Here is a 25946-nt window from a genome sequence, read left to right on the forward strand (position 1 = left end):
ACTTTTATCATTTAAATAAAGAGACAAAAGAAATAACAATCCTTGTTCTTATAGAAAGATGATTTATTGAGAATTTAACACCCAGGACAACCTATTAAGACATTAATTTGTGTCTTTTTTCTCAATGCTCTAGACTCATCAGGCTGAAACAAAAGCTAAGTCTCAAATCCCCAAATCAAACCTTCCAGACATGTAACCAGGCCTTTGTTTCCAAAGCCTAGACTCTCTCCCTGCGGAGACTTTCCTTTTCTGTTACTTTGCTTCAGGGTCAGAGCAAGAAGAAAAAGAGGCTTGTTCCTGGAAGCCAATGTGACACTTACTTTTGACCCATCCCAGGAATTAGGCCAGGCTGTCTGAGATTTGGTGCTATGGTTGAAAAAAGAATAGTCCAAATTCTTAAAGTTTTATTTGATAGGAATAAGAAGGTTTGTAATTTTCTGAGCCTGATAGGCAACATCCCTGTGGCAGAAACTCAAATGAGGGCGCCTGTGAAAGTCGGTATAGAACAGAAACCAGCAGTGGCCTTGAGGACCTAAAAAAGTCATTATGCACAGGCTGACTCAACACAGAGAGAGTAAAGACACTTCCAGAGTCCACCACCTCTGAATGAACCAGATAGACCCGTGGCCAGGGTCAAATGCAGTGAAGGCCATCCCTAGTAAAGCCAAAAACATTGCCATTCTGCCTTTTTACATGACCAAGGGCATGGGGATGAGTAGCAAAAAGAATAACTGACATGAACTAGATCAAGGAATCTACTAATTCAGGGCTCAAGTTCCTAATTTCTCTTTTACATTTTTCAATGAGAAAAAAAAATTAATGTGACTTATCTTACACCCCCTGAACATTACAGTGAGAGCGAAATCCATATCCAGATCACTTCTAGTCCTGTTCTTGGACTATCTGGAACAGCATCAGTGTGCAAATCCACCAGGAAATTCATTTTCTGAGTAGTTTTTTGGTGAGAACAGTTACTTCACCGGGACTGTTCAGAGAAGAACAGATTTTCACTGAGTCTCAGAGATGGTCTGTCCTGCCTTGACCTCCCTGTACCCAAAATACTGAAACTCCTCCAGAGCTCCAGTGTGCAGGAGCTTTACGCCCAGCAGGACACTCTTAAAGGGACTTTGGGAAGAGGAGCTGCAGGAACACGATGTGGAGTTCAGATGACACATCTGCTGTGGTTGGGCACTTCGCAGGCTGAAATTGTTAGTAACTGTTTATTGACTTCAGCTTGAGTGAAATGAATGTCTACTGAGTGCCACACACTGTGTTAGGTACCAACAAGGGGGACAGATAATGCATGGCTCTGGCCCTGGGGCGTTCACTGCTTAGTAGGGGAGATGGGGACGTAAACGGCTGAGCTATAGCAAGATTCAGGCTCAGGCAGGAGATAAACAGAGTGCTGTGAAAGCACCAAAGGGGAGCAATCCGTTCCACCATGAATGTCTCCTCCCCAGCAGAAGGTACCAGGAGCGTCTGGATCCTGGCAGAGGAAGCTAGAGGAAGACTTTAAGCTCTCACAGCTGGAAGCCATTAGTCTCACTGCAGTGACAAGAAGGGCCAGCAGCGGGCTGAACATAGGAGGGGGGTCCAGGACAGAGGAGCCAAACTCAGGAGCCATCTGGATCAGGAAAACGGATCTGGGAGTCTGGAATAAAACCTGAAGCCAAAGCCCTCTTGGTTAGTTAGCCCTCCATAGGCCTTGCCCAAGGAAAGACAGAGGACAATGGATGGGTGGCTAGGATCCAGCTACCCTGGAACTGCCTTCAGCACCTGCACCATGGCTTCCCCACAGGCAGCATGAAAAATGATAGACTCAGAGCATGCAGGATGTTGTGCCAGGCACTAGGATGGGTACAAGAACGGGGAAAACTCAGTGCCTGCCCTAAAAACTGAGCCATATTTATGTAGACAGAGACATTAAAAGATACTATGTTAGTGGCAATGTCAGCAAATGTAGGAGGAAACACTGGGCTGAGGCAATCAGGAGGGACCCCTTGGAATAGGTGACTTCTGCCGTCAGGCCCTGAAGATGGTTAGAATTCAGGTAAGTGAAGAAGAGAAACTGGCCAGGAAAATATTATGGCCATATGCACGGGAGCTGCCAGGCGAGTTCTAAGGAAACATGGAACCTCTGAATTCAAAAAGCAGTACAAGAGTATGAGTGAGATAAAGCAAGAGAAAATCTCTGGTGCACATTGAAACAGGGTTAATCCATGCTGTGGAATTTGGCCTGAATCCTGCAGGCAACAGAACGTCACTGGCAGATTTTGTGCAAAATAGAGACTAAATAAAAGCAAAATCTCGCATGTAACACATCTTCTCCCTGAAAAACATCCCTCCCTGATGAATGAAGGCCACCTGACTGGAAGATGTCAAAGCACAGCCTCATCCCTGGTTATAAATTTACCTGCTAGCTACAGAGAGCCCTATCAGCTTGAGAAGGTTCAAGCCTCTCCTTTATGTTTATTTCCCAGTCAAAAAAATGTAAGGCACTAACAACAGTAGAAAAAGAGGCAGGCTGAGGTTGAATGGGCTTGTGATGCACAGGGAGTCCTGAGAGTGCAGGAAACACATTAAACTGCCACAAAATCAAAGGGCAGTACCAGAGTCTAAACTCTGTCAATCCACCATCCTTCACCGCCAGGTCAAGCGTCTACCACTTGGCTGGCTTCCATCCCCACTGGCACCTGAATCCAAACCACTACACACTGCTGTGCCTTGTAATTAAAGGTAAAAGCACATGTGTGCTCCGCCAAAGGAGACAGGCCAAACGTGGGGAAGCATCATTTGGAAGTGCCCACTAGTGTGGCAAGGTCCATAAAGCAATGGGGTTTGCCACTGCTTTGCTGAGTGACCTTCAGCAAGCCCCTTTGAGGTGAGCAAAAATCGACTCCCCCGTTCCTGTTGTCTCAGCAGCCATGGGGAATGGGGCATCTGCATGGAGTAGGGAGGGTTGTCCTTCCAAATTCTTCTTTTTTTTTTTTTTTAAATTGAATGGTAACTGTGTACATTGATGCACTTTGGAGGTACATAGCCTTCATGTAACTTTCTTAGTTATTGTGTTAAAACATTCATATTCTACTCATAAAAAGATTCACTTGTACCCTTGTAAGATGAACCACAGAAGTGAACCCTTGAATCCCTCTCCCTCCCCCCTTTCCCCCTCCCTTCCTTGTCCCCGTATCCTTCCAAATTCTAAGCTTTACTTGTCCACTGCAGACTGGAAGAAAAGGTATCAGATGTACATCCTCCTGGACTGAGACAGGAAATGCTGTTTTGCCTTGCTAAGTAAAGACGATATGAGCTTTCCACCAAGCTAAAAAACAACTTAAAAAACACTGTGTTAGCTGCTTCTCAAAATAAAATTTGGATTTTTATAGTGAACTCTTCTAATAAATTTAATGTTCAGCTTCCAGGAATTCACATTAACACCCACATCTTCTAGAATATGCTCAATTTCTAAAGTGAAGTCCAACTGCAAGGGCAATGCATAAAAAACACTGATCTACTTGGCAAACTCTAACTTATCTTTGGAAGCCTGGTCACATGTCACCTCTGCTCTGTATTTTCCTCTAATTATTCAGGGGAGAACTAATCACGCCCTGCTCTGTGTTACCAAAGTGCTTGATATATTTTTCCTTGGACAGAGACAAAGTCTTGTTCCTCTAGGCCAGAGGTTCTCAACCTGTGGGACACGACCCCTTTGTAACCATGAAAATACATCGTGGCATTAGGAAGGTTGAGAACCACTGCTGTAGGCAATCCCAGTGCCTGGCATGGTGCTGACCACAGAGGAAGTTTTCAATCAATGTTTGCTGAGTTGATGGCAAGCGAGGTTTATTTGCACTTGATCCTAAGTTCAACAACAAGAATCCCAAACCGGCTTTATTGTTAAATTTGTCTTTGTTTGCCAAGGAGACTTACATGCACTCTTGAGCTCAATCCTATCCCCTCAGATTCAGACCCATAAATCCAACTGCAGAATAGCAATTCACACCTGACTGTCCCATAGCATCAAACTCAACATGCCCCAATCAAATGGATCATCTGTTGTCTCAAACCACATTTTTCTCTCTAGTCTTTCTATGCTTTGTCAATATGCCCAGTTCCACAAACCCCACTCATTTATCCAGCTACTCAAGTTGAAATCCTGGGTACTGCCCTGAGATTTCTCTTTTTTATCTCAATAACCAAGGAAGCACCAGATCAGGTTGATCCATGTATCCCTCGCCTACAGCATCATGTTAGCCATACTTATTTTGCTTGCTTTATTTAAGACATATATTTCTATAATCTGTTTTTTAAACATATATAATAAGTAGCAAAAACTACTGTATTCTGAACTTACTGCTACCAGTCTCACCCAACCCTTAAATCCAGCTTCTACCCTCTTCCCCAAGGGAGTTTTCTAGGACACAAGGCTGATGCAAAGACTCCTATTCTATCAATAAATAAATATTTGCCACGCTGTAGCCACCACCCAGCTTTTTCTCATGTGGCCCCTCACACCAATCCCCCTCTTCTGCTACTCATCATAGCTGCTTCCACTCCACCCCACCAAACTTCCTTAGGCCTCCTGAAGATGCCTCTCTCTTTCACAATTCTGTGCCAGGACTAAGAATACTCCCTCTGCCAGGAAAACCCTCCCCAGCTCATTTTCACCATTAGTCTTTAGCAAACCACCCCTATAGATACATCTGCTAAGCTTTAATATTAGTTAACTTCATTCTGAACTTCCTAGACCTGCCAGACAGAATCTATGCCTCTTTCCTCTCATGACCCATGGAGCTTATCACCCTCTTGGGCATGGCTCCATGAAAACAAAGTCCCAGGACAGAAAAGACCCTAAAATATTATATATTCAATGAATAAATGAATTTTTCATCACTCTGGTTCTTGGAGGTAGAAGCACAAAAGAATTATTGTATAAGCTTTATAAATTACTAACCCATAGCCCCACTCTGAATCCATCTAAACAATTCCTAAGATGAGGTCTGGGCAGGGATATACTTTAAATTTCCACTAGATGATCTTGAAGGCCAGGGATATACTTTAAATTTCCGCTAGATGATCTTGAAGGCCAGCCAGAGTTAGGAATCAATAAAATGGACTCCAAACCCTTTGAAAGTAGTGACAGGTGTTTTCTGGACCTCAGTAGAGTGCAGTGGATAAGAGTATGGAATCCTGAGTCAATCAAACTTCAGCTCATAGCCAAAGTCATCAACTTCCTGGTGAAGTGAGTTGTTAACCTTTCTCAGCCTCAGTTTCCACAGCTGCAAAATGGAGAAGTTTTAGTACCTAACTCAACAAGGGTCAAAGGACTGACTGCCTCAAGGATTAATCTTAGAATGATTAGGCTGGTCATGGTCGCTCACACCTATAATCCTAGCACTCTGGGAGGCCAAGGCAGGTGGATTGCTTGAACTCAGAAGTTCAAGACCAGCCTAAGCAAGAAAAAGACACTGTCACTACTAAAAATAGAAAAAAAAAATTATCAGGGCATTGTGCTGGGTGCCTGTAGTCCTAGCTACTTGGCAGGCTGAGGCAGGAGCATAGCTTGAGTCCAAGAGTTTAAGGTTGCTATGAGCTAAGATGATACCACAGCACTCTACTCAGGGCTCTATCTCAAAAAAATATAAACAAACAAACTAAACAAAAACAAACAAACATTATAAAATGATGAGTCCGCCTGGCTCATAGGAAGCACAGTAAGGGCTATTACTTGGTGCTATTAATAGTCTCCCTCATTATCCAAACAAGCCAGTATTCCCTACAGAGATCAGAAAATGCTCATGGACTATGAGCATTTTGAATGTTCTGCTACTCAGAACCTCTCTCGGCTTCCTGCAACTCCAACTTGAAGTGCTGTAATTTACTGCTAAGGTCATTACTGCTAAAAGGAAGAAGTGCAAAAAGTGCCCCTTCCCAGACCTGGATGTTTTCAAAGATGATATTAAGTCAATTTTGACTTCTTCTGCCTCTGCAATCTTAAAGGGCACCACAGTCAGACCTTCTAAGTTGGTTATAATTCCAAAGGGAGGATGGGCCAGCTGGACAGCAAGACTGGAATGGAGCATAAGGAGGCAGGTCTGTGCACCTCTTCAGCAGGAAGCGCAAACACCTAAATGAGCAAATATCTTCAGTTGTCAGTTTTAGGATACTCAAGGTATAGATGACTCAGGGGTGCACCTACCTGCACATCCCAAGAGAGTCTGGAAAATTAAGAAAAAAAATCCTCTCATTCCAAAGACTAGATGAAAATACAACCATTTTTAAAATTACTAATATGACACATATACCCATACACATATGCTGTATGTCAGGCAACGACTTGGGGACACAAAATCATATGAGATGCGGTCTTTCCTCTATAAGCAAAAGACCTGTAAAGTTTTCCACTATCTCTGTAGTGGGTGATGAAGCCCAGATGTTAAGTCCAGAAAGTATTCCAAACCTGATTAAATACATTAGGCGTGCCTAGCCAAGCTCTCATTTAATACATATACCCAAACTTCTCCAGACCCAGAGTATTAGAATCTGGCTGGTAGATAAGGCCCCTTGCTCAATATTTTTCAAGGTTGCTTATGTTACCTGATGCAATCAATTCATAGATCACTACACAGTTTCAGAAACTGGGGACAGAAGCCATAATTGGGATGAATAACATGGGTGAGATACTGGGGTATCTGGGAAATTTTCATGGAGGAAAGAAGATTTAAGTTCAGCATTAAAAGAGGAGTAAGATTTTTCTAGATGGATGAGGCACACACATCACTGAAGCACAGGCATGAAGATGAGAATGACAATAAATAGGATAGATGTTAACATTCAAATGTTTGGCATGGCTAATCTGATTCTCAAAAGACTCCTACAGGACAGTGTGTTAGGCATGGTTGGCTGCCTATGCAATTTCTACCTACACTCCTCCTCCTTTCTTCCCAAAAGAACCTGTATTTTTCTGAGGTACATTTCTGAGCGTGGCATGTGGGTGGAGAAGGCTGGACCTCCCCTGGCTCCCCTGGTTTACCCAGTCCTGGTATGATGCACACATGATGCAATGCTGGGCTTCTAGAAACTGTTCCCTCCCTTTGAAATATGTTATCTCTTTCTCTGTTGGACATTTTTATCTGTTGGTGTGATACTAAAACCTCCACAACTACCATGTCACTCATCAAAAAATAAAATAAAATTAGCTTGAGGACAAAGACCGATGGTCTAGATGACAGAGCAGAAACATGTAAAGGGCCTTGTCCTCCACAATGTCACTGAACCTTAGATAACATAACAACACAAAGCTACCTCCCTTGACACTTATCACATGAACTCATACACTTCTGCTGCAGCCAGTTAAGGTAGGGTCTTACATATCTTGTAAAGCCATAGCACCCCTACTGGTATAGGGAAGTATTATGACTCCCATTTCATGGAAAACAGCCAGAAGTTTGGAGCCATTAAAGCTCACTCCTTTCTAAGGTCACGAAACTGATACTATGGAGTCGGGCAAAGAAAAGGCTCAATTGATGAGGTCAGAATCACATGATGTAGGCAAAAGCAAGTGGACCTCAGAACCACATGTGCACCCGACAAATGATGTAGATGTTCTCCCATGGATACTGGGGAGCTGTGGAAGGTTTCTAAGTAAGGACTGACAATACCCAAGTGCTGATTACTAAAGATAAATACAAAGGCCTGTATCATTTTTTTGAGAGGATTGTTGAGGGAGATGGCCTGTTCCCTCACAACTTTCTTATCCCTCACTCCTAGGACTTAATAGTTCAGGTAGGAAGTGCCTGCCCTAAGACGTCAGGGGAAACTCAACATGCATACATGCATCTTCAAGCAGCAATGAGACTAAAGAGAAACAACCTTTATAGCTACTTAAGAGAAAAGAGCAGCATGGAGTGCTCCAAACTATTTACAAATGGCTTAGGGTCCAGCTGAAGCAAGACAGGTTCTCCAGACACTGTTAATGCTGAGAAAAAATCTTCTCAGAGAAATTATTTTTTATAACCCTGTGGTCTGCCAGACTGGCTTCTTTTGAGCTCTGGAATGCTAATGCTCTGTGATTTGGGATCAAGGAGGGGCAGCCGAGACCAGGAAGCCAGCAGTTCATTATTTCAAGCTGAGTTTCCAGAGCTAACCTGCGCGCTGAGTTTCTGCTGTGACATCAGCTCACTCCTCTCCAAAGGTCCAGAATGGAGTCAGGGAATCTTTCATGCATAAATATGCTGCCACTGCCTCCCCTGGGATAATTGAAGACTTGAGGTTCAGGCCAAAGACCACTTTGGATAATTGCATCCTATCTTTGTACTGCTCTTCTCTGTGACTGTCCTTCTTGCCTGGCCTGGCCTAACTGCTTTAATCAGTCAAGTGCCTCTACAGCTAATGTTCCTGCAAAAGCAAAAGGCACCCTATAAACAAGGGCTGGCAATAACCCCACAGTCCCAGTTCTGGACCCTATACCCAGATCTGCCTTGTACTCTAAGGCCTGACTTGGTTCCATTCCTTCTAAAGCCTTCCTGGAGACTGGCCTTTCTATTTGAATCTTTTTTTCAGCCTCTACACTTTAGCAGACCTCTGATTTGGACCTTATCTATATTTGTTCATCCTTGATTTGAGATTCTCCTCTGATTTTGTTGCCTTTGGCCACTCTTAGTGCAATTTGGCCTTCAAGATCTTATTTATCCATGACCATATGCCCTTGGGCAGGTTGCCCATGTCAACCCAGGTTGAAGGCTTGACTAGGCATCTTCTTCTTCCAGTGTCCTGGAAATGTTAGGTCTATTGGAAAAAAGCAAGAAGACCTCCAAGTCCCCAGCTTTCGGTGTTCTCTTTAGCCACCTGTCTACCAGGTCTGCCTGAATTGAGCAGTATATTTCTCTATCATTTGACAGGAGGAGTACTGGGCTTGAAGCCAGTTGATTTCCAAAAGCATAGTTCTGTCATTGGGTGGCTATGTAAGCTAGAATAAGTGACTCCCCCTGGTGGGACTCAGTTTCTTCCTCAATGAACCAGACAGCCTTTGAGTCATCTGCCAGCTCCACACCTCTCCAAATAAATGACAGAATGCCTGAATGAGGGCCATGAGTGCCCAGGCTGAGTGTCCATCATGACTGGACAGATCTAACATGGAACTCTCCTCTGTTTACAGTGGCCTCTTGTCCTAACATTACAATTATGACAAGAGTAATAATAAAACAGTATTTACTAACTGGGTACCATGGGTCGCTCCTTGGCTAAGCATTTGCAAATATTTCTCAATTAATCTTCCTATTAGCCTATGAGGTGGGTACAAATAGCATCCCAATTACATAGAAGAGGGGACAGAAGCTTAGAAATAATTAATAATGTGCCTAAACCACCAGCTGCTAAGAGGTAGAGCCAGGATCTCAACAAAGTGGCTTCTTGCCTAAGTGGAAAGAGACCCTCAGGAACCCAGCCAGCCCCCACCCCCTGGGGACTTCCAAGTAAGGATGCCAGAGCTTGGCAGTGCTGCTTAGTCTCGTGAAATACTGAATGCTAAGGCATTATCCACAAGCTATTTACTACTCCCTCTACCCTAAACTACTGTTTGTCCTGTGTGTGTGTAAGAAAACTCAGCAAACTCCTCTGATTTCTTCTCTTGGTGGAGAACATTTTTCATAACTTCTCAGCATAGGACTGAGTCCATGGTATTATTGGACTAAAAAAAAATACATTCCTTTCCATACCTACATTCCCTTTAAAGACAGGTTCTAGAAGGTAATGGTGACCATCTAATCCAGGAAAGGCCAATAGCAAACAGTGTTAATTTTCATTTAATTTTACATACCTACATTCCCTTTAAAGACACGTAAAGACAGATTCTAGAAGGTAATGGTGACCATCTAATCCAGGAAAGGCCAAAAGCAAACAGTGTTAATTTTCATTTAATTTTTATTATTATTTTGAAGCATGCTTCAAAGTTGGCAATCTAGGTTCAAAACCTGCCCAGCTGGACAAGCTTAGCCTTCTTTGCTCACTATCTCTCTCTCTTAAAATGGAGACAACAACAGTATGCTGTGCATCTTACATGCTTTTTTGTATGGGAAAAGTCCATAATAAATGTTAGCAATTATTGTTCTGTTTGATCTTTTACTATTTTGATCTCTCTGTTAAATTTCTTGGAATTGTTTTTTGGGTTTTTTTTTTTTCCTGTTTTTTTGGCCAGGGCTGGGTTTGAACCCACCACCTCCAGCATATGGGGCCAGCGCCCTACTCCTTTGAGCCAAAGGTGCCGTCCTCTGTTAAATTTCTTGTTCTGGTCATTTATTATTTAATTTTGTTGAATTGTTTCTGTATTTTCTGGAAGTTTGTTCAGCTTCCATAAAACAGCTTTTTTTTTTTTTTTAGAGAGAGAGATAGAGTCACACTCTAGTGCCCAGGCTACAGCGCTGTGGCATCAGCCTAAGCTCACAGCAACCTCAAACTCCTCTGTACAAGCCATATTCCTGTCTCAGCCTCTTAAGTAGCTAGGATAATAGATATGTGCCACAATGCCCAACTACTTTTTTTTCTGTTTTTAGTAGAGACAGGGTCTTGCTCTTACTCAGGCAGGTCTTGAACTCTTGAGTTCAAGTGCCTCTCTCACCTCGGCCTCCCAGAGTGCTAAGATTATAGGCATGAGCCACTATGCCTGGCTTAAAATAGCTAATTTTAATTCTTTATCAGGCAGTTTATAAATCTCCATCTGTTTAGGGTCAGGCACTGACACTCGATTTTGTCCCCTTGGTGATGTCCTGTTTTCCTGTTTATTCTTGATGCTGATAGCCATGCATTTAAAAAGTAGGTACTTATTCTAGTCTTCACAGACTCGCTTTGACTGAGAAACCCCTTCTACAGTTAGCTGATCCAGAGATTCTAAGCAGGCTGTCTGACAGAGTCTGGGAGTGGGCTTGCTGTTAGTGTCCTTGGGTTTGTCGGCCTGGAGTCTGGATCCATGTGGGTGGACCTGCAGATTGAGTCTTCCAGGGTGGACCTGGATCCTGTGTACCCAAGGACTAACCTAAAGCCCAGAGCCACTGAGGCTGGCCTGTCACTGAGGGCTGTCTAGGGCCTGGGGCCTTAGGGGCAGGCTCACTGCTGAGATGGGCCTCAAGCCGAAGGCCACTGAGAGCAGTCTAGATCCTGGGGCCTCTGAAGTTGACCCACCAGAGGTATAGAAGAGAGCACAGGTCCAGTGCCCAGGACTGAATCCTGTGGCTACTGGGTCTGGAGGCTCAGTCTGTGGGTACCAGCCTACAGTTTGGGACTATGCAGTACTCCCCAGTGCTGGTTTTACTGTGGCAAGTCTAATGTTGAGGTCCAAGGTAATGTCCTGTATCTTCCTTCTCTTTCCCTACATGGATGGTCTCTCTCTGTACCCTGTGCTGCCTGGGTTTGGGGAGTGGTGATGCAGAAAATATCAAACACTCTTTTATTCTCCTAAATGCATCATTTCTTATTTCAGTGCGATACCCAGGTATTATGGTATCTCACTTGGATTACTTAGTACTTGTGAAGGTATTTTCTGGAGTGGATGGCTGTGTAAATTGATGCTTCTGCTGAAGGACAATCATTGGAGGTCCCACTCTGCTGTCTTGCCCTGCCCACTCTCCTCTCCATAGTCATTGTGGTTTCTGGAACTAGCCCCAGTCCCCATGTCTAGCTGGTAGCTGCTGCTGTAATCTCTAAGACCAAAAATTCTATCCCAGCTCTCAGTACCAAATAAGCATTCCACTTAAATATATCTGCCAGGATGTCCAGGCCTTAAATTCCTGCATGATTCTTGGGCCTGGCACAATTACCACCATCCAGCAAAGAGATCCAACCCATGAATGTGTGCTGTCAAGATGGATCATCTGCACTCACCAAGAGGGAGTAATGAATCCAGATGTGGGCCTGCACAGATGGAGGTGGTGTATCTCAGGAGCACAGTGCTGTGCTGTGGGGCTGTGGGATCCTCATACCCATAGCAGGCATACCTGTGTATGAATTCTCCACCAGCTCTACCTGCCTAATTGGGCTTGGGAGAAAACGGGAGAAAACTTGCTTTGCACATACTGCATAGGGCTGGGAAACCCTCAGTTTAAATGTCTACTTCATTAAGTGGGATATAAACCATCAGTGAGAAAGCACGCAGGCTGATGGGTAAGTGAAATAGATGGGATGCTTGAAGGGGCAAAATTTTTATTTTGGAAGTTGAAAAGACTTTTCCCGATGCTGATTTGATGGGAGGTGGATTCTTTTCTCCAGAACAGCTACATCAATATGGGGCACCTGGGAAGTAGGAGGCATCACTGAGTCAAAGAAAGGTTCATACCTACTCTGTGCCAGGTACTCTCTACATGGTATACTAATTAATTAATTGTTTAATTAAATCATAGCTGTGTACATTAATGCAATCATGGGGTGCAGTGTGGTATTTTCATATACCATTTGAAATATTTTCATCAAACTAGTTAACATAGCCTTCTCTGGTTTCACTTCAGATCGTATAAATCTTTTGCCTTTTACAAATTCATTATTAAAGATGTTTTTATTTAAAGAAATTACTATAAGTTCCACTTACAGATTTAAAAACTAAGGCTCAGAGAAGTTAAATGACGCATTTTCTGTCATCCAGCAAGTAAGGTACCAGCTGCCATGTGAATCCCTTTCCTTCCCATCATACAGACTTGCAGGGCCCTACCAGGGAACCAGAAATGGCTCACAAGTTCTAAACCAACACGGCTTTTCCTATCTCCGGCAGCCCTGCCAAGGAGATAATCACATGCATTTCTCACACTTCATCCTCTCTGGTTCATTTCTTTCCTCTGCTGGTCATCAGAAGACAGCTGAGACATCTCTCAGAGTTCGACTAGTGCTGTGAGGTGACAGGGTTGGCTGTCTGCATCTGTTCTCAGGAGGCACTCAACACAGGGCTGCCAGCATCGACCGAGGCCTCCATTTGTCACTGAGGCCAGGGTCTCAGTCTATGCCACCAGCTCAAACCCCAACATGCAGGGGGACAGAGATGTGCTGGTTCCAAGCCCACCCCTGAGGCATTTGGCAGATCTGAGGATCCCGGGACACTCGCCCCTCATTACCCAGACGTGCTCACCAACAGAGTGTGCTGAGCCCTGACGTCTGTCATTCTGACCTTGGACCAGTAATGGGGAGAGGAACAAGGGGTGAGGCATCCATGCTAGTAGCAATCTCTCTGCTTGGTTTAGCTCACCGAGGAAGGGGAAAAAAATAGAGTCATTTCTTTCACTGGTGGTGGTGGTTGTTTTTGTTACAGATATCTCTACCTCAGGGGCAGTGAGAATCATTTGCTAGATGACTGTGCATCAGAACATTAGGAAGAACACATCACCCTGCCTTCCAAAGCTCTTTGCTAAAATTGCTTTTGCCTGTGATGCTCAGAAAACACACCCGGAAGGTCTGGTGAGGGGAGGGCAGAAGGGAGGACAGAGTGGGAAGCTGAACTCCGGCACCTCTGAGAGGCTGGTCTCCAGCCTTCTGCAGACATAGGTCTCATGCCTTGAAGCCCCTGCTCAGACCTGCCATAGCTTTTGATGTCTTCTGCCTAGAGTCCTAACTCCACCCTGGGGCTTTGGGGGCTCTATAATCCATAGTCCTGCCCTCTCTCTCACAACTTGCAAATGCTAAAACCAACATGTCCATTAAATCACACATCAGATTTTCCTTCAACTCTCTCCTCCAAATCTTCCAAAATCTGCCTGATTTTTGCCTCTACCTTTCACTGGCTATGATGATGCCACATAAAAGGGCATCCTTCAAGTTTGATGCTGCATTTGTTCTTTCTGATGAAGATATGCTGTTTTCTGTTCAAAGGCCTTCAAAACGTAAAATTTCTACCATCACCACCGGTCATCCGGGCCTGGTCTGGAAGTCCTCATCAACGTCATCATATTGCTGTTTTCTCTTACCCAGCCTGACTTCCTCAAAGTGCAGTTAAATGGCCTACCCTTTTGGTTGGGTCCTTGGTTTTCTTGCTCCTATCACTAGATCTGCCTTAGCCATTAATCTGAGCCATGGCTGACATCCCACCCCAAATGGCACCCCTTCTCAGAGGCTTCACTGAGCAACTCTGATGGTCAAATGAGCCAGCCTGCAGAACAGAACTAGCATCTCACATGTCCATCCAGGGACACAAACCTCCCTAAGTCCTTGGTTCAGTCCAACTCAGAATTCACACAGACAAGAAACAAATTATTTTTGTATTTTTAACTCTGAAGATTTCATAATACTCTCTATGGAAATTCTTCTGTGTGTAAATATGTGCACATGTACACACACAGAGTCAATGTCAAAACCTCAACACTAAAAGTCAAATTTTAAAAATTGTTGGGCAAATCTCAACCTCTAAGGAATGCAGTAAGTGACTAACTTTTATTATTCCTCTAAAATGCCTGGATAATCTTATAAGTCATACCTTTCTTTAAAAAAAAAAAAATGATATACTCAATGCAAACCCTAAAGGGCACTCTGGAGAAAAGCCAGGCTATAGGTTTATATTCTTCCCATTTTCAAATAAAACGCAAAAGAAAAAACTAGTAATCATTTTAATGAGCCTTTAAATAAATTCTTGGCTGGACCATACCGCAGTAATTTATACAGGGAACCACATACATATATTTGCTGAGAAAGGGACTTTGTGACTAAAGACTGAATTTCCAAGAATCACTCCAGATCCCTTTTCCTTTAAGTGATTAGTTTGCACTGAAGTAGACTTCACAGCCACTCCATCGCAGGGTCACCCCTGCAGAGGCAGAAGAAACCTTCCAAACCAGCGTCTTTCCCCTCAGTGCTCCCCCCCTTGTTGTGCCGTCTGAGCCTGCACTGAGGACTTTCCCTTTCTGAAGATAGGCAGAGGAATTTTCTGTTCTTTCTGGACACTCCAAGGAGGAAAAAAACAAAAAAGATTTAGAACTAGAATCAGCAAAAGAGGCAGTTTGGGTCCATGTCCTGTTTTTTTTCCTTTTTCTACTCTTTCCTTTCACACATTCTTTCCCTAAACACATCTCTGGAAACAGTGCTCTACCCTCGGTAACCATGTTAATCAATGAAGCAAGAAAAACAATGTGGTTCTGAATTAACACAATGGGGACCATGTCTCTCCATCAGCAGAATGATCTGTCTCACTCAGGCTGCCAGCAGGTCTGGTTTTAAGAGACAGGGAAGAAGATGGGAAAGAGAAGGTGGCAGCAAGCCTCCTGGATGAGGCAGGATGTGAGGCCCTGAGCAGACCCAGGGTTCTGAGAGCATCCTACCCAAGGCAGCCTGAAGGTAGGCAGCTCAGCAGCAGACCAGCAGCCACCAGTGAGCACAGCCGACTGGCTGGAGCCTGGGCTCCACGCTGTGATCGAGACACCAGCTCCAGCCCAGAAGGAACAACCACCCCCTGCCCCTTCTTTTGCAGCTGATCTTTTCTAAATGATCTTTTATCTCCATTTTAAAAATTGAAATGCTAAAGATCAGAGAATCTAAATGACATTCCCAATGCTCTAGAGCTAGTCAGGGGAAAGGCCCACACCAGAATCCTGATTCTTTTCCCAGATAGCTCTCTCTCCACCCCCATTCCAACCCCCAGGACCCAGGTCCCTGTTTCTTTACCAAGCACACACGTTGCGTGCTTCCAACATGTAAGAGGCAGTTTATATTCCAGGTCCTTTGTTTCCCGTGCAGGTTCACTGGCAGTGGTATTCCAGAAGAAACATCCTTGGGGCTTTGAGACTGGAGAACTAAGAAGTCAACAAGGTCTCTTTGAACCCTAGAGCCCCTCCACCACTATTCAACAGGACAGGTGGGAATACAATTTTTCCTACCATTCCATCTTGTGCTCATCCCTGTACCCAGTTGGGGTCATCCATCAGATCTGAATTCTCCAGCTGCCAGCAGCCTTGTGGGCTCAGAAGAGAATGCTAGAGTAAGAGTCAACAAACTATTTCAGCCCAAGGTCTGCTGTAAATGACTTCACGATCTCAGACAAATCACTGAGAGGCCTCCTCTGTTAAAGGAGGGCCTGCATAGACAGCCTCTGAGAGCCCTTTAGCTCCAACATGCAGTGAGTCGAAGAATTAAATATGATGGGAAGCAAGTTAAATGAGCATGTTAGACCAAAGTAAGGAGCCATCACACTGCTAACATCCTGGTACCAAACTTTCATCACCTCTTAACTGAATAATGACAATACCAACATCACAGGATTGCTGTTGAAGTATTAAATGAATTAATTCATGTAAAGCTTTCAGAATAATTTTTGGCACAAAGTAAATTCTCAAAAAATACTAGCTGCTGCTGCTTATTACTATCATGGTTACTATCATCAGACCCTCTTTAATAGAAACAGACGCTAGCACTAAGAGGGACCTCTCTTCCTTACTCTATAAAAAACGGCATCTTATGCACATTTTCTCAAGGGGGAGAGAAGAGGTCCACAAAAGTGCAGTGTCAGATTGAGGCTGCACTGCGTCAACGGTCATGAATGAGGGTGTGTGGTGCAGAAGAGCTGAGCTCCTGCCTTTTCCCGTGATACATGGTATCCTCTGTCCTGGGTTTCCAGCATAGATCCAGGCAGTATCTCTAGCTCCCTTGTCTATAGGAAGAGAGCCGTGCACGCCTGGACAGACAGTGATGGTCCCGCAAAGTAGCGCTGGTTCATGCTGATGCAATGCACAGCTGTGCCATTAAGGCTGCTGCTGCTCTGAGCTCTACCACCACAGCCAAGAGATTGTAACTTTAAAAAAGCCGGCCTGGGTAGAAGGGCTTAGCCAGCGGACACAGGGCTATAGAACCAAGAGCAATGAGAATGATGCTTTCTAAGGACTACCCACTAGGCTGTCCACTGAGCCACAAAGCCTGCCTCCTCACAGAGCACCACAAAACCCTCTGAGAAGCACTAAGTGGTGACCACCAAGACCCTCTGAGCTACAGGAGCTGCAAAATTTTAGGACTCCCACTTGCCTCTCTACAAATAGGAAAGAGGAAGCTCTTAGCAGAGGCTGGTTTATACAGTGACACTCAGTTATCAGGGGCAGAACCAAGCCCAGAGAGAAGGTATCTGCCTCCTTCTCCTACTCGAGCAATCTTGCCCTTAAATGACACAAAAAGTCTCCTTGCAATGCAGTCTTTTTGAGTCAATAAAAGTATCTGGGTGGTCCTCCAGCAATAGAGTCTACAGAGTATTATCCTGTGGCCCCAAAGACTACACTGCAAATATCAACTTTTCACCTGTAGACTTATGATACTTACTATTTAGAATATGGTCTGAGATACCAATTGGGCATAAGGAATCAAGGAAGGTTTGGTACAGCCTGGCAGCCCTCCAACCCTGAGCTCCACAGCCCAGCCTATCTAAAATATTTAAAAATACAGAAGTTTTGTATGAAAGTCTATATAGGAAAATCTCTTAGGAAATTTAAAAAACAATAACAAGGAAGTTAACAATATCTGGCTATGCAGGGCCCTTGTCTTTATATGACAAGAGTCATCTGAACCTAGTAGTGGAAATGCCTTTACAGGGGGAATGCCCAGCCCCTACCTGGCCCACATCCCCACTGGCATTATGTTCTGGCCCCTGCCTGCTTTGAATATAAGACTCAGGTCTAGGTATGCAGCCTCGTGCACCTGCTCTGCCCAAGCAGACCGCACATGTCTAAGAGCAGGAAACCTCCCCTCCACAAAATACTTTGCTCGCAGCTAGACATTTAACAGATTGTCTGACAGTGTAAAATTACCTTTTCACCTTATTTTTCTTTACTGTAGCGGAAGAGACTTTCACATTTGTGAATTGAAAATGGACTACTCTACTGCTCACTTTCCCTGACCCTCCAACAATCTTGGGAGACATGGGTCAGGGAAAGCGGGAGTCCAATAATTCGAAATTCTGTACTGTGTTTTGTTTAAAGGTTTTCCAGGGTGTTAGAGATAGCTCAGGGTTATGTTGCTATATCAAAAGAATGACAGAGGCATAACCAGCACATGGCCTCTTTAACAGCTGTACGGAGGCTGCTTGCTCATTGGAGAAATCTGACTGGTAATTCCCACTGTATTTCTTCAGGGTAGCCTGGAAGTAATTATCCTTCTCACTGGTAAATCAATTAGGAATGGAGGATCTAATGCTCCCCTCCTCCTCCAAGAACCTACTAATCCTCTAGCCTTAATGAGCAGAGCGCCCCAGGCAACTGGGTTATTACTAACTGAGTAAAGACTGCAACTCACCGGTCTTTCTACCTGTGGCAGTGGAAGCTACCCCTGTGCTCATAAAGAAGTGAACGGGATCACAGACCTCTTTTCTTAGCTATTTTACTAAAATCAGTAGCCCACTTGCTTGGGCCTCAATCTCCTCACTTATCAAAGGAGTTAAAACGACTAGGCTGAGGAGACTAATAGTAAAACTTAGAATGAGATATAGCAGGGAACCTAGCCCCTCACCCAACCTTTATTAGGAGCTCAGTAAAAAGAAGCTATTATTCCATACTGATGTCAGACCTCCAGCCCCCTCAACACACACACAAACAACACAGGCATGCATGCACGCGTGCTCACACACACAAACACACACACATTTCTCCACTCTGTAGTAACTCGGTCACATTCCCCAGCAGTCAGACCTGTGTAAGCTCTCTGGCGTTTCCAACACACTGTCTCCAAAGCTGCAGGTGGCAGTCACTTCTGAGACAGAGCAATTAGACTACAACATGCCTGCATTTCCCTGTCCCCTTGAAGATTTATTCTAATATAGGCTCATGGGAGGTAAGCCCCTCTCTGTTGAGGCACAAAACATTCAGCTTTTTTGTACAAAGCACAGGTCTGTTAAATGCAGACTTGACCTTGGCACTTGCCATTCTGATGGGCCTGAGGACAAAAATTATCTGACAGTAATGAGTTCTGGGGACCCAGATATGTTTACCTCCTAGGCAGGAAAGGAAAACTGTGAGCTGGAGTTCATTAGGCCCCACTATTGCAGAGCCCCTCCTCTGGGAGGCAAACCCTTCACACTCCTGCTGCCAGAACTAATATGCTGTCCTTCATCTTCCAAGTTCCAGGTTCAGGTACATTCCGCAATGCTGGGCTCCCTTAAGGAAGGCGAGCTCAAACCAAGGTGATGAGCTAACTGGCCAATGGGCTGAGAAAGGCAAACAGCCCAAATAGCTACAGATACAGAATTCACATTATATACAGTCAGGGCAGGTCTAGGTCATTAAAATCATGCTGATGCCACCACAGCAGAGAATAACAGTCTAAGACAACCTCAACTGGGACAGCTTTGGCCATTCCATATCAATATTCTCATTGTGACCTGGAATTCTAAAACCCTCTAGATAAAATGATGATGCTGTACTCACAGCCTATGACAAAGACAAAACTTCTTAGTGCAAATCCCAACTACCTTATGGCAGCTCAAAATTCCTGAATATATCCTCATTAATTTATCCCGCAAATAAATCTATTGGGAAGGCTATTAAAGATTTACAGGAATCTTGGGGTTAGGGTTAGAGTCTATTTTCTTATCTCACCTGCTCCCAAAAGTGGCTGAGAGAATTAGAGATCACAAAGATAAAGCCGCTAAAATTCAAGGAGCTCAGTACAGCAGGTGCTCAGTTAATCCTGACTGATATTATTACTAAGAGAAGGAAACTAGGTACAGGTTAACACCTCTGGTTTCAACTTCATGGCTCCTTAACTACCTGTATTTGGAGATTTTATGTTGTCAAAAAAGGATTCAAAAAATCAACAACTAGCTTTGGAAGACACTATGTAAATACAAGTTCAATTTACAGTTTTGCCAAGGGCAACAGATCTCATTTGATGTATTCATAGCCTCTGAGGAAAGCAGCAGCCATCTGTTAAATAAATAACTCATTAGGTGAAAAGCAAGTGCTTCTACCAAGATGAACTCCAAACTCTGCCAGAGATGACTGCCGTTAGCTGGCCCATGAACAACGGGGAGCTACAGATAATTGAGGTACAGAGAATTAAAAGAATTTCTCATAACACAAGGTAAGATGAGAATCCTGATGACTATAGGTTTAAACTTCAAGACATATTCAATAAGAAAACTTAAAAAAAGTTTCATTAGAAAGTCATAATGACTCAGAACTCTAGACTACTAAAGAAATGAGCATTTTATATCAAACTGTCATTTTGCCTAAGTAGCTGGAGAAGTGGGACTTCTACTAACTGAATATTCTGGTTAAAAGAGAGTCATCATGTAGAATATGTGTGTATTGCCAACATCTAGAGGCTCAGGATACAAGCCATACCACTTAATGAAATGAAATAGAATCCAATTTCATCTTTTCTTAGATGATGCCAAAAGCACTTCAGGATCACACAGGCTCTTTGTGAACACTAATTTATACTTCTGTTTTCAAAAAAGTAAATCTATGCCATGAGCCTGATATTTGTCTTTCCCTAATCTGTGTGGAGAAATGTCTGTGCTTTTTCCTTTCTGGGTGGCAGCACCCCTTAGATAGGAGTTAACTGTACTTTGGTGATGTTTTTCTAAGAAGACAAATAAAATAGACCTAGTTTCTGTTTCATGGGTAGTAATTCCTGTGGGAAATTGCTCTGGAGAGCCCATGGCCTGGACATCACCTCTGTATATAACAAATGGAGGTGGCATCTCTGTACCCATGATCTCCAAAATCCCAGCAATTGATGGGAGAGAACATGGACGTTCCTCCCAACCTACAGCATCTGCCTTAACCCACCCTTTGTCTCCTTTGCTTCTAAGAACTTCAAAATTGTGCTACAGAGATTTTAAAAAGTCCAGAGTAAAGAAAAACAGCACAATGGAAAGAGAAAAATTATTATAAGCATTTCCAACCAGAAACACACATGGTAGATGAATGCCAGAATGAATGTGAACAGATACAACCCTTCAGACAAAAATCTATTTAGGAATCCACCACTTAGGAAAATCCTTACAAAGACAGTTGATGTATCATCTATGGGAAAATATGATTAATTCAGCTCTGTCATGGTCCAGATATAGGTCAGAGATCTATGCTACAGGGCATCTTTGAGGCCCAACACCCAGTTCTCTCAAAGCACACACACCCATTGTGATTCCTCAGAGCCCAAGGCAGTCGTGTGGGATAAGAAGTACCTTCGACTGGGAGTTAAGAGACCAGCTGCCAAGGCTGCCACTAACCAGCTGAGCAAGCTGGGTGAGGCAGTTGTTCCGGTGGGCCTCAGCTTCCTTCTTAAGAAGGGACTTGGGAGAGGAAGAATCAGTATAGATGGTCACCAACTCAATTCAGTCAAATTTTACCATGTATCCTTCATGGACACAGCACCAAGCTTTAATTCAATATCATGAAGCGACTATTAACACCTCCTAGGCTATGATTACAGAGGAGGAAAAGGTATACAAGAGGAGCTAAAGCAAAGAAATATAAACTCGAGAATCAACAGTTCCAGGTCCTAATCCTGAGTGTTTTTTCTACCTGGCTGTGTGGGCTTTTTTAGCTTCGGTAAAATAAGACTGCTGGTATAGACAAATGATTCCCAACTGAGATTCCATGGACATCTTGGGTACATGGGTGGGATCTGCGATGTTCACAAACCCTTCAAAATGTATGAAAATTTTTATAGCTTAGGCATGTTTTTAGAGAGGAGGTGTAAAACTTTAATCACATGTGCAAAAGAGTTGCAGTTCAAAAACTGTTAAGCACACTGTTGGTAGGAATGTAAATTAGTACAGCCATTATGGAAAACAGTATGGAGGCTCCTCAAAAAAATTAAAAATAGAACTACCATATGATCCAGCAGTTCCACTCCTGGGTAGATATCTAAATGAAATGAAATCAGTATATCAAAGAGACTAGCTGCACTCCCATGTTTATTATAGCATTATCAACAATAGCCAGGATATGGAATCAACCTATGAGTCCATCAATGGATAGAGAAAATACAGTGGAATAGTATTCAGCTATAACAAAGAAGGAAATCCTGTCTTCTGCAACAACATGGATGAACATGGAAGACATCATGCTAAGTGAAATAAGCCAGGACCAGATAGACAAACACCATATGAAATCAATCCCAGGTAGACGCTAAAAATGTTGATCTCCTAGAATTGGAAGTAGAGTCGCGGGTAGCAGGGTCTAGGTGGTTAGAGGGGAAGGGAGGTTGGGAGATGTTGGGCAAAAACACATAATGACATTACATAGGAGGAGTAAGTTCAAGAGATCTACTGTATAGTACGGTGACTGTAGTTAACGAAGATAGAATGTATTCCTGAGAAATGTGGAGTGGATAAATGTTCTCAACATACAAATGGTAATAACCATGTGAGGTAATGCATTTGTTAATTAGCTGGATTTAGGCATTCCATAATGTCTATGTACTTCAGAACACGTACATGATAAATACATACAATTTTATATGCCAATTTAAAAATAAATCTGAAAAAAACTGTGAATAATTGCTTGTAGTTGGAAGTGTGGTCCCTTCCAGCGCTAACATGCAGTAATTGAAATAACAATATTGAAAAATGTACAAACAACAACCCTTTGGGACAAAGGGTTACTTTATGTAGTAACAGGCACTTAAACAGCCCTCCTGATCACCAGGGCTTTGGCACTTGGCTGGCAGGCATACTCTAGGGGTCTGACAATCCTCACAGCTGGCTGGATCCTTTGGTTATCAATCTTTGGTTATCCATTGGTTATCAATCATCTCACTGGACCAGGAGCTAATAATTCCACTTCCTCACTGGCTGGGGACCTTTAGGGGTAGTACTGCAGGTGGAAGTAAGGAGAAGCAGTGAGGCTGTATGTTAGGCTGGTCTGAGCCAAAGCTGCTGCACTTTGTATGAACAGTCATCATTCTTAGCCACAGCTTGGACTCCACCACATTGGAATCAGAGATCAGGGATATTCACACTATAGTTTGGAGCTTCCTCCTGAGCTTATTTCAAGGAGGAAGGAAGTATGTGCAAAACCACGAGGGAATGAAAATCAGATTGCAAGAGGACCTAGTACTACCACTGCTTTAGCCTTTTAGAAATATTCAAATGATCAATTATATGTTCATTGGGTGTGTTTGAGCCCTGTCTGCCTGAGTTCCTGAATAGCAGGGCTTTCCTAGCTGGGGAAGGATTATACTCCCCAAAGATAATACATTGTGCAGTATTGATTTTCTAAAACTATGCATCATTCCATGGAATCCAGGCCTCCTCCTCCTCCTCCCAGTAGGTTTGCATGACCAGGCTCTGACCTTATATGATTCCATCCTGGCGGCTAAGTCAAGAGGAAAACAGAGGAGCGGGCGGGGGGGTGGGGACCACGTCTGCCCTCCTCTGCCTCAGAAGCAGCTCAAGATTAAGTTGAAGAATCTGAATTCTGGAGGCACATTTCCTTTCTTCGGCAGAAATGGACTCCCTGGGCATAAGGAACTCCCAGAAAGCAAACCAGCAAGAGGAAGGCTGTGGAAAGACTCAACTCTGGAGTCAAGCAAACCCATGCTTGATTCAGGCTAGAAAGTTACTTAATCTCTCTGTACTTTGGTTTCTTTACCTATAAAATGAGTACCATCATAATTTCTACCCCACAGATGGGTTGTGAGGATAAATGAGATAAGACAGAGGAAGCACTTACACAGTCATATATTTAACACATCCTTTGGTGGTGCTGCTGCTGTTCTTATTGTTATCATTATCAAGGTTGTTGTTAGAATTACAAACAGTGCCTTGTGAAGTTCCTGGTATATAAACCAGGCCTCAGTAAATGATTCCATGGCTCTTGGGCATTTTTTTCTTAACTCCTGGCCCTAAGTAGCCTTACCGCCCAGCGAGAGTGCTCAAAACCTCCTGACCTGCCTCTTACCTTCCTTTTGTTGGTGGGATTGACATAGAGGTAACTGAGAACAGTCTTCAAGCCCACTTTGTCATTCAGCTTTTCATAGGTGGTGCCATAATCCGTTGACCTGCAGACAGAAGAGAAGAGAGAAGAAAAGAAAGGGAGAGATTGTTTTACAAAACAGGAGACTGTTTCCAGGGGAGCCAACCTCCCCCAACCTGCACCTTTGCTCTCAAATCACCTGAGTGTTTAAAAGTGTTCTCTAGGGATAAATAGCCCCATTAACATTAGAAGAACAATTACACTAATTCACACGCTCACTGCGCTGGCACCCCTGGGCTCCAGGCTGTTCTCAGAGACCTACTTTCCTGCCACTGTGAAGCAGAGCAGTGGAAGCAGCCTCTGGAGAGATGTCCACCTTCCCCCACCCCAGCTCTCTGGCTCCATGCAAGCTGCAGTAGGGCCTGACTTCCCACCAGTGGGCCCTCTGTCTCCTGATGCCCCCAGGGGGCCACCAACTTCACATTGTTCCACTAAGCCTGGAGCCAGGGAGCCTCAGAGAGACAGAAAGCGCCCAAAGAACTTGTGGGATCCAATCGCCAAATGAGGCCACGCCAGGCAGAGGGTTTGATACTATACACTGTAACAACAATATGAGTGTGTCTAGGGGGAAAGACTGTGACACTGAAATGCTTCAACCAGTTCATCATTCCAGCGATCCCACTGGCCCTCTGCCCCTCCTTTGGGCTTAATTTCTAGACTAAACTTATGGCAAAACCAGAAGTAAAGGCTCAGAAAGCAAAGGCAGGGCATGCGATTGGTGCTTTCCTTTCCATCCTTCTCTTCCATGAGGAGGAAGGCAAGAAGGTGCCACACAGTGAGCTCTGAGCAGCCAACAGCCCAGACACACTTTCCACACATACCTCCCCTCCCTTTTCCAACCAGTGCTGGAGGGTGCTCATCTTCGGCCATCACCCTCCTTGGCTAGACTCACAAAGCTTCTACTACTCAGGTTTTAGAGAAGGCTCAGAGGTCAATTATTTTCTCGATGGTCCTTGGCCTTGCAGGTGCCTGTGTTCTAGCTCAATCTCAGTCCCCACGTTGGCTCTGGGCCTTCCCTTGACTTTGGCTTCCTGGTGCCATATTAATGGCAAGCCCCTGCTTTATCTTTGAACCTTTATCTACCTTCTAACACTAACCTGGTTTGCCCTGACCCACAGCTTAGCATCAGAAGTCTAGTAGCAAAACTGCATGATGACCTTTAGGAGCCATCTCTACCCCCATTCAAGCTGGCAGATTCCTGGTTCCCAGGCCTGACATAAAATCCTCCCTTTCCTCCTCTAATGAAGCTTCACTAGCCGCCATCATCATCATCACCATCATCATCACCACTGCTCATCACTCCTCTTCACCAGAACAACTTTCCACACCCTTCAACACTCAAGGCACCCTAGGCCTGCCTTTTTCCCAAGTCTTTGACAGTGTATGACTAATTTCTTTATGTTGTTTTCCTAACCACAATCTAAGCTCCTCAAGAAGAGGGAACTTCACAGAACACTATGGTAAGAGGGAAGAATATGAACTTTGGGTACAGAAAAATCTGTTTCATTCCCACACCTGCAGCTCTCTAGATGCATGACCACATGCAAGTTACTTACTGTGCCAGAGCTTCAGGTCTCTTATTTGAAAAATGGGGCTAATTTAATCTTACAGGGCATTTGTGAAGGTACAAAAACATAACACATAACCTTAATCCTACCAAACCTTTAAAGAGGAACTAGTACCTATATTACTTAACCTGTCCCAAAACATAGAAAGAAAAAGAATACTTCCCAAGATATTCTATGAAGCAAATATCACCCTGATCCCCAAACCAGGAAAAGACCCAACAAGAAAAGAAAATTATAGACCAATATCTTTAATGAATATAGATGCAAAAATATTCAATAAGATCCTAGCAAGCAGAATCCAGCAACACGTCAAAGAAATTATACACCATGACCAAGTGGGTTTTATCCCAGAGTCTCAAGGTTGGTTCAATATATGTACATCTATAAATATAATACATCACATAAATAAAAGAAAAAACAAAGACCATATGATTCTCTCAATTGATGCAGAAAAAGC

At 43.8% G+C, this 25946-nt stretch overlaps 1 protein-coding gene across 1 annotated transcript in view; it reads right to left on the bottom strand.

The window, feature by feature from the left end:
* Positions 1 to 25946, bottom strand: part of SORCS3 (sortilin related VPS10 domain containing receptor 3) — a 599222-nt gene that overhangs the window by 314673 nt on the left and 258603 nt on the right. The window contains exon 3 of the mRNA XM_003787189.1: positions 23847 to 23946. Within this exon, the coding sequence (XP_003787237.1) occupies positions 23847 to 23946 (100 nt within the window). The remainder of the gene's footprint in view (positions 1 to 23846; positions 23947 to 25946) is intronic.

This window comes from Otolemur garnettii, unplaced genomic scaffold (genome assembly GCF_000181295.1).
Source record: "Otolemur garnettii isolate 467f Iridium unplaced genomic scaffold, OtoGar3 scaffold00021, whole genome shotgun sequence".
NCBI lineage: Eukaryota > Metazoa > Chordata > Mammalia > Primates > Galagidae > Otolemur > Otolemur garnettii.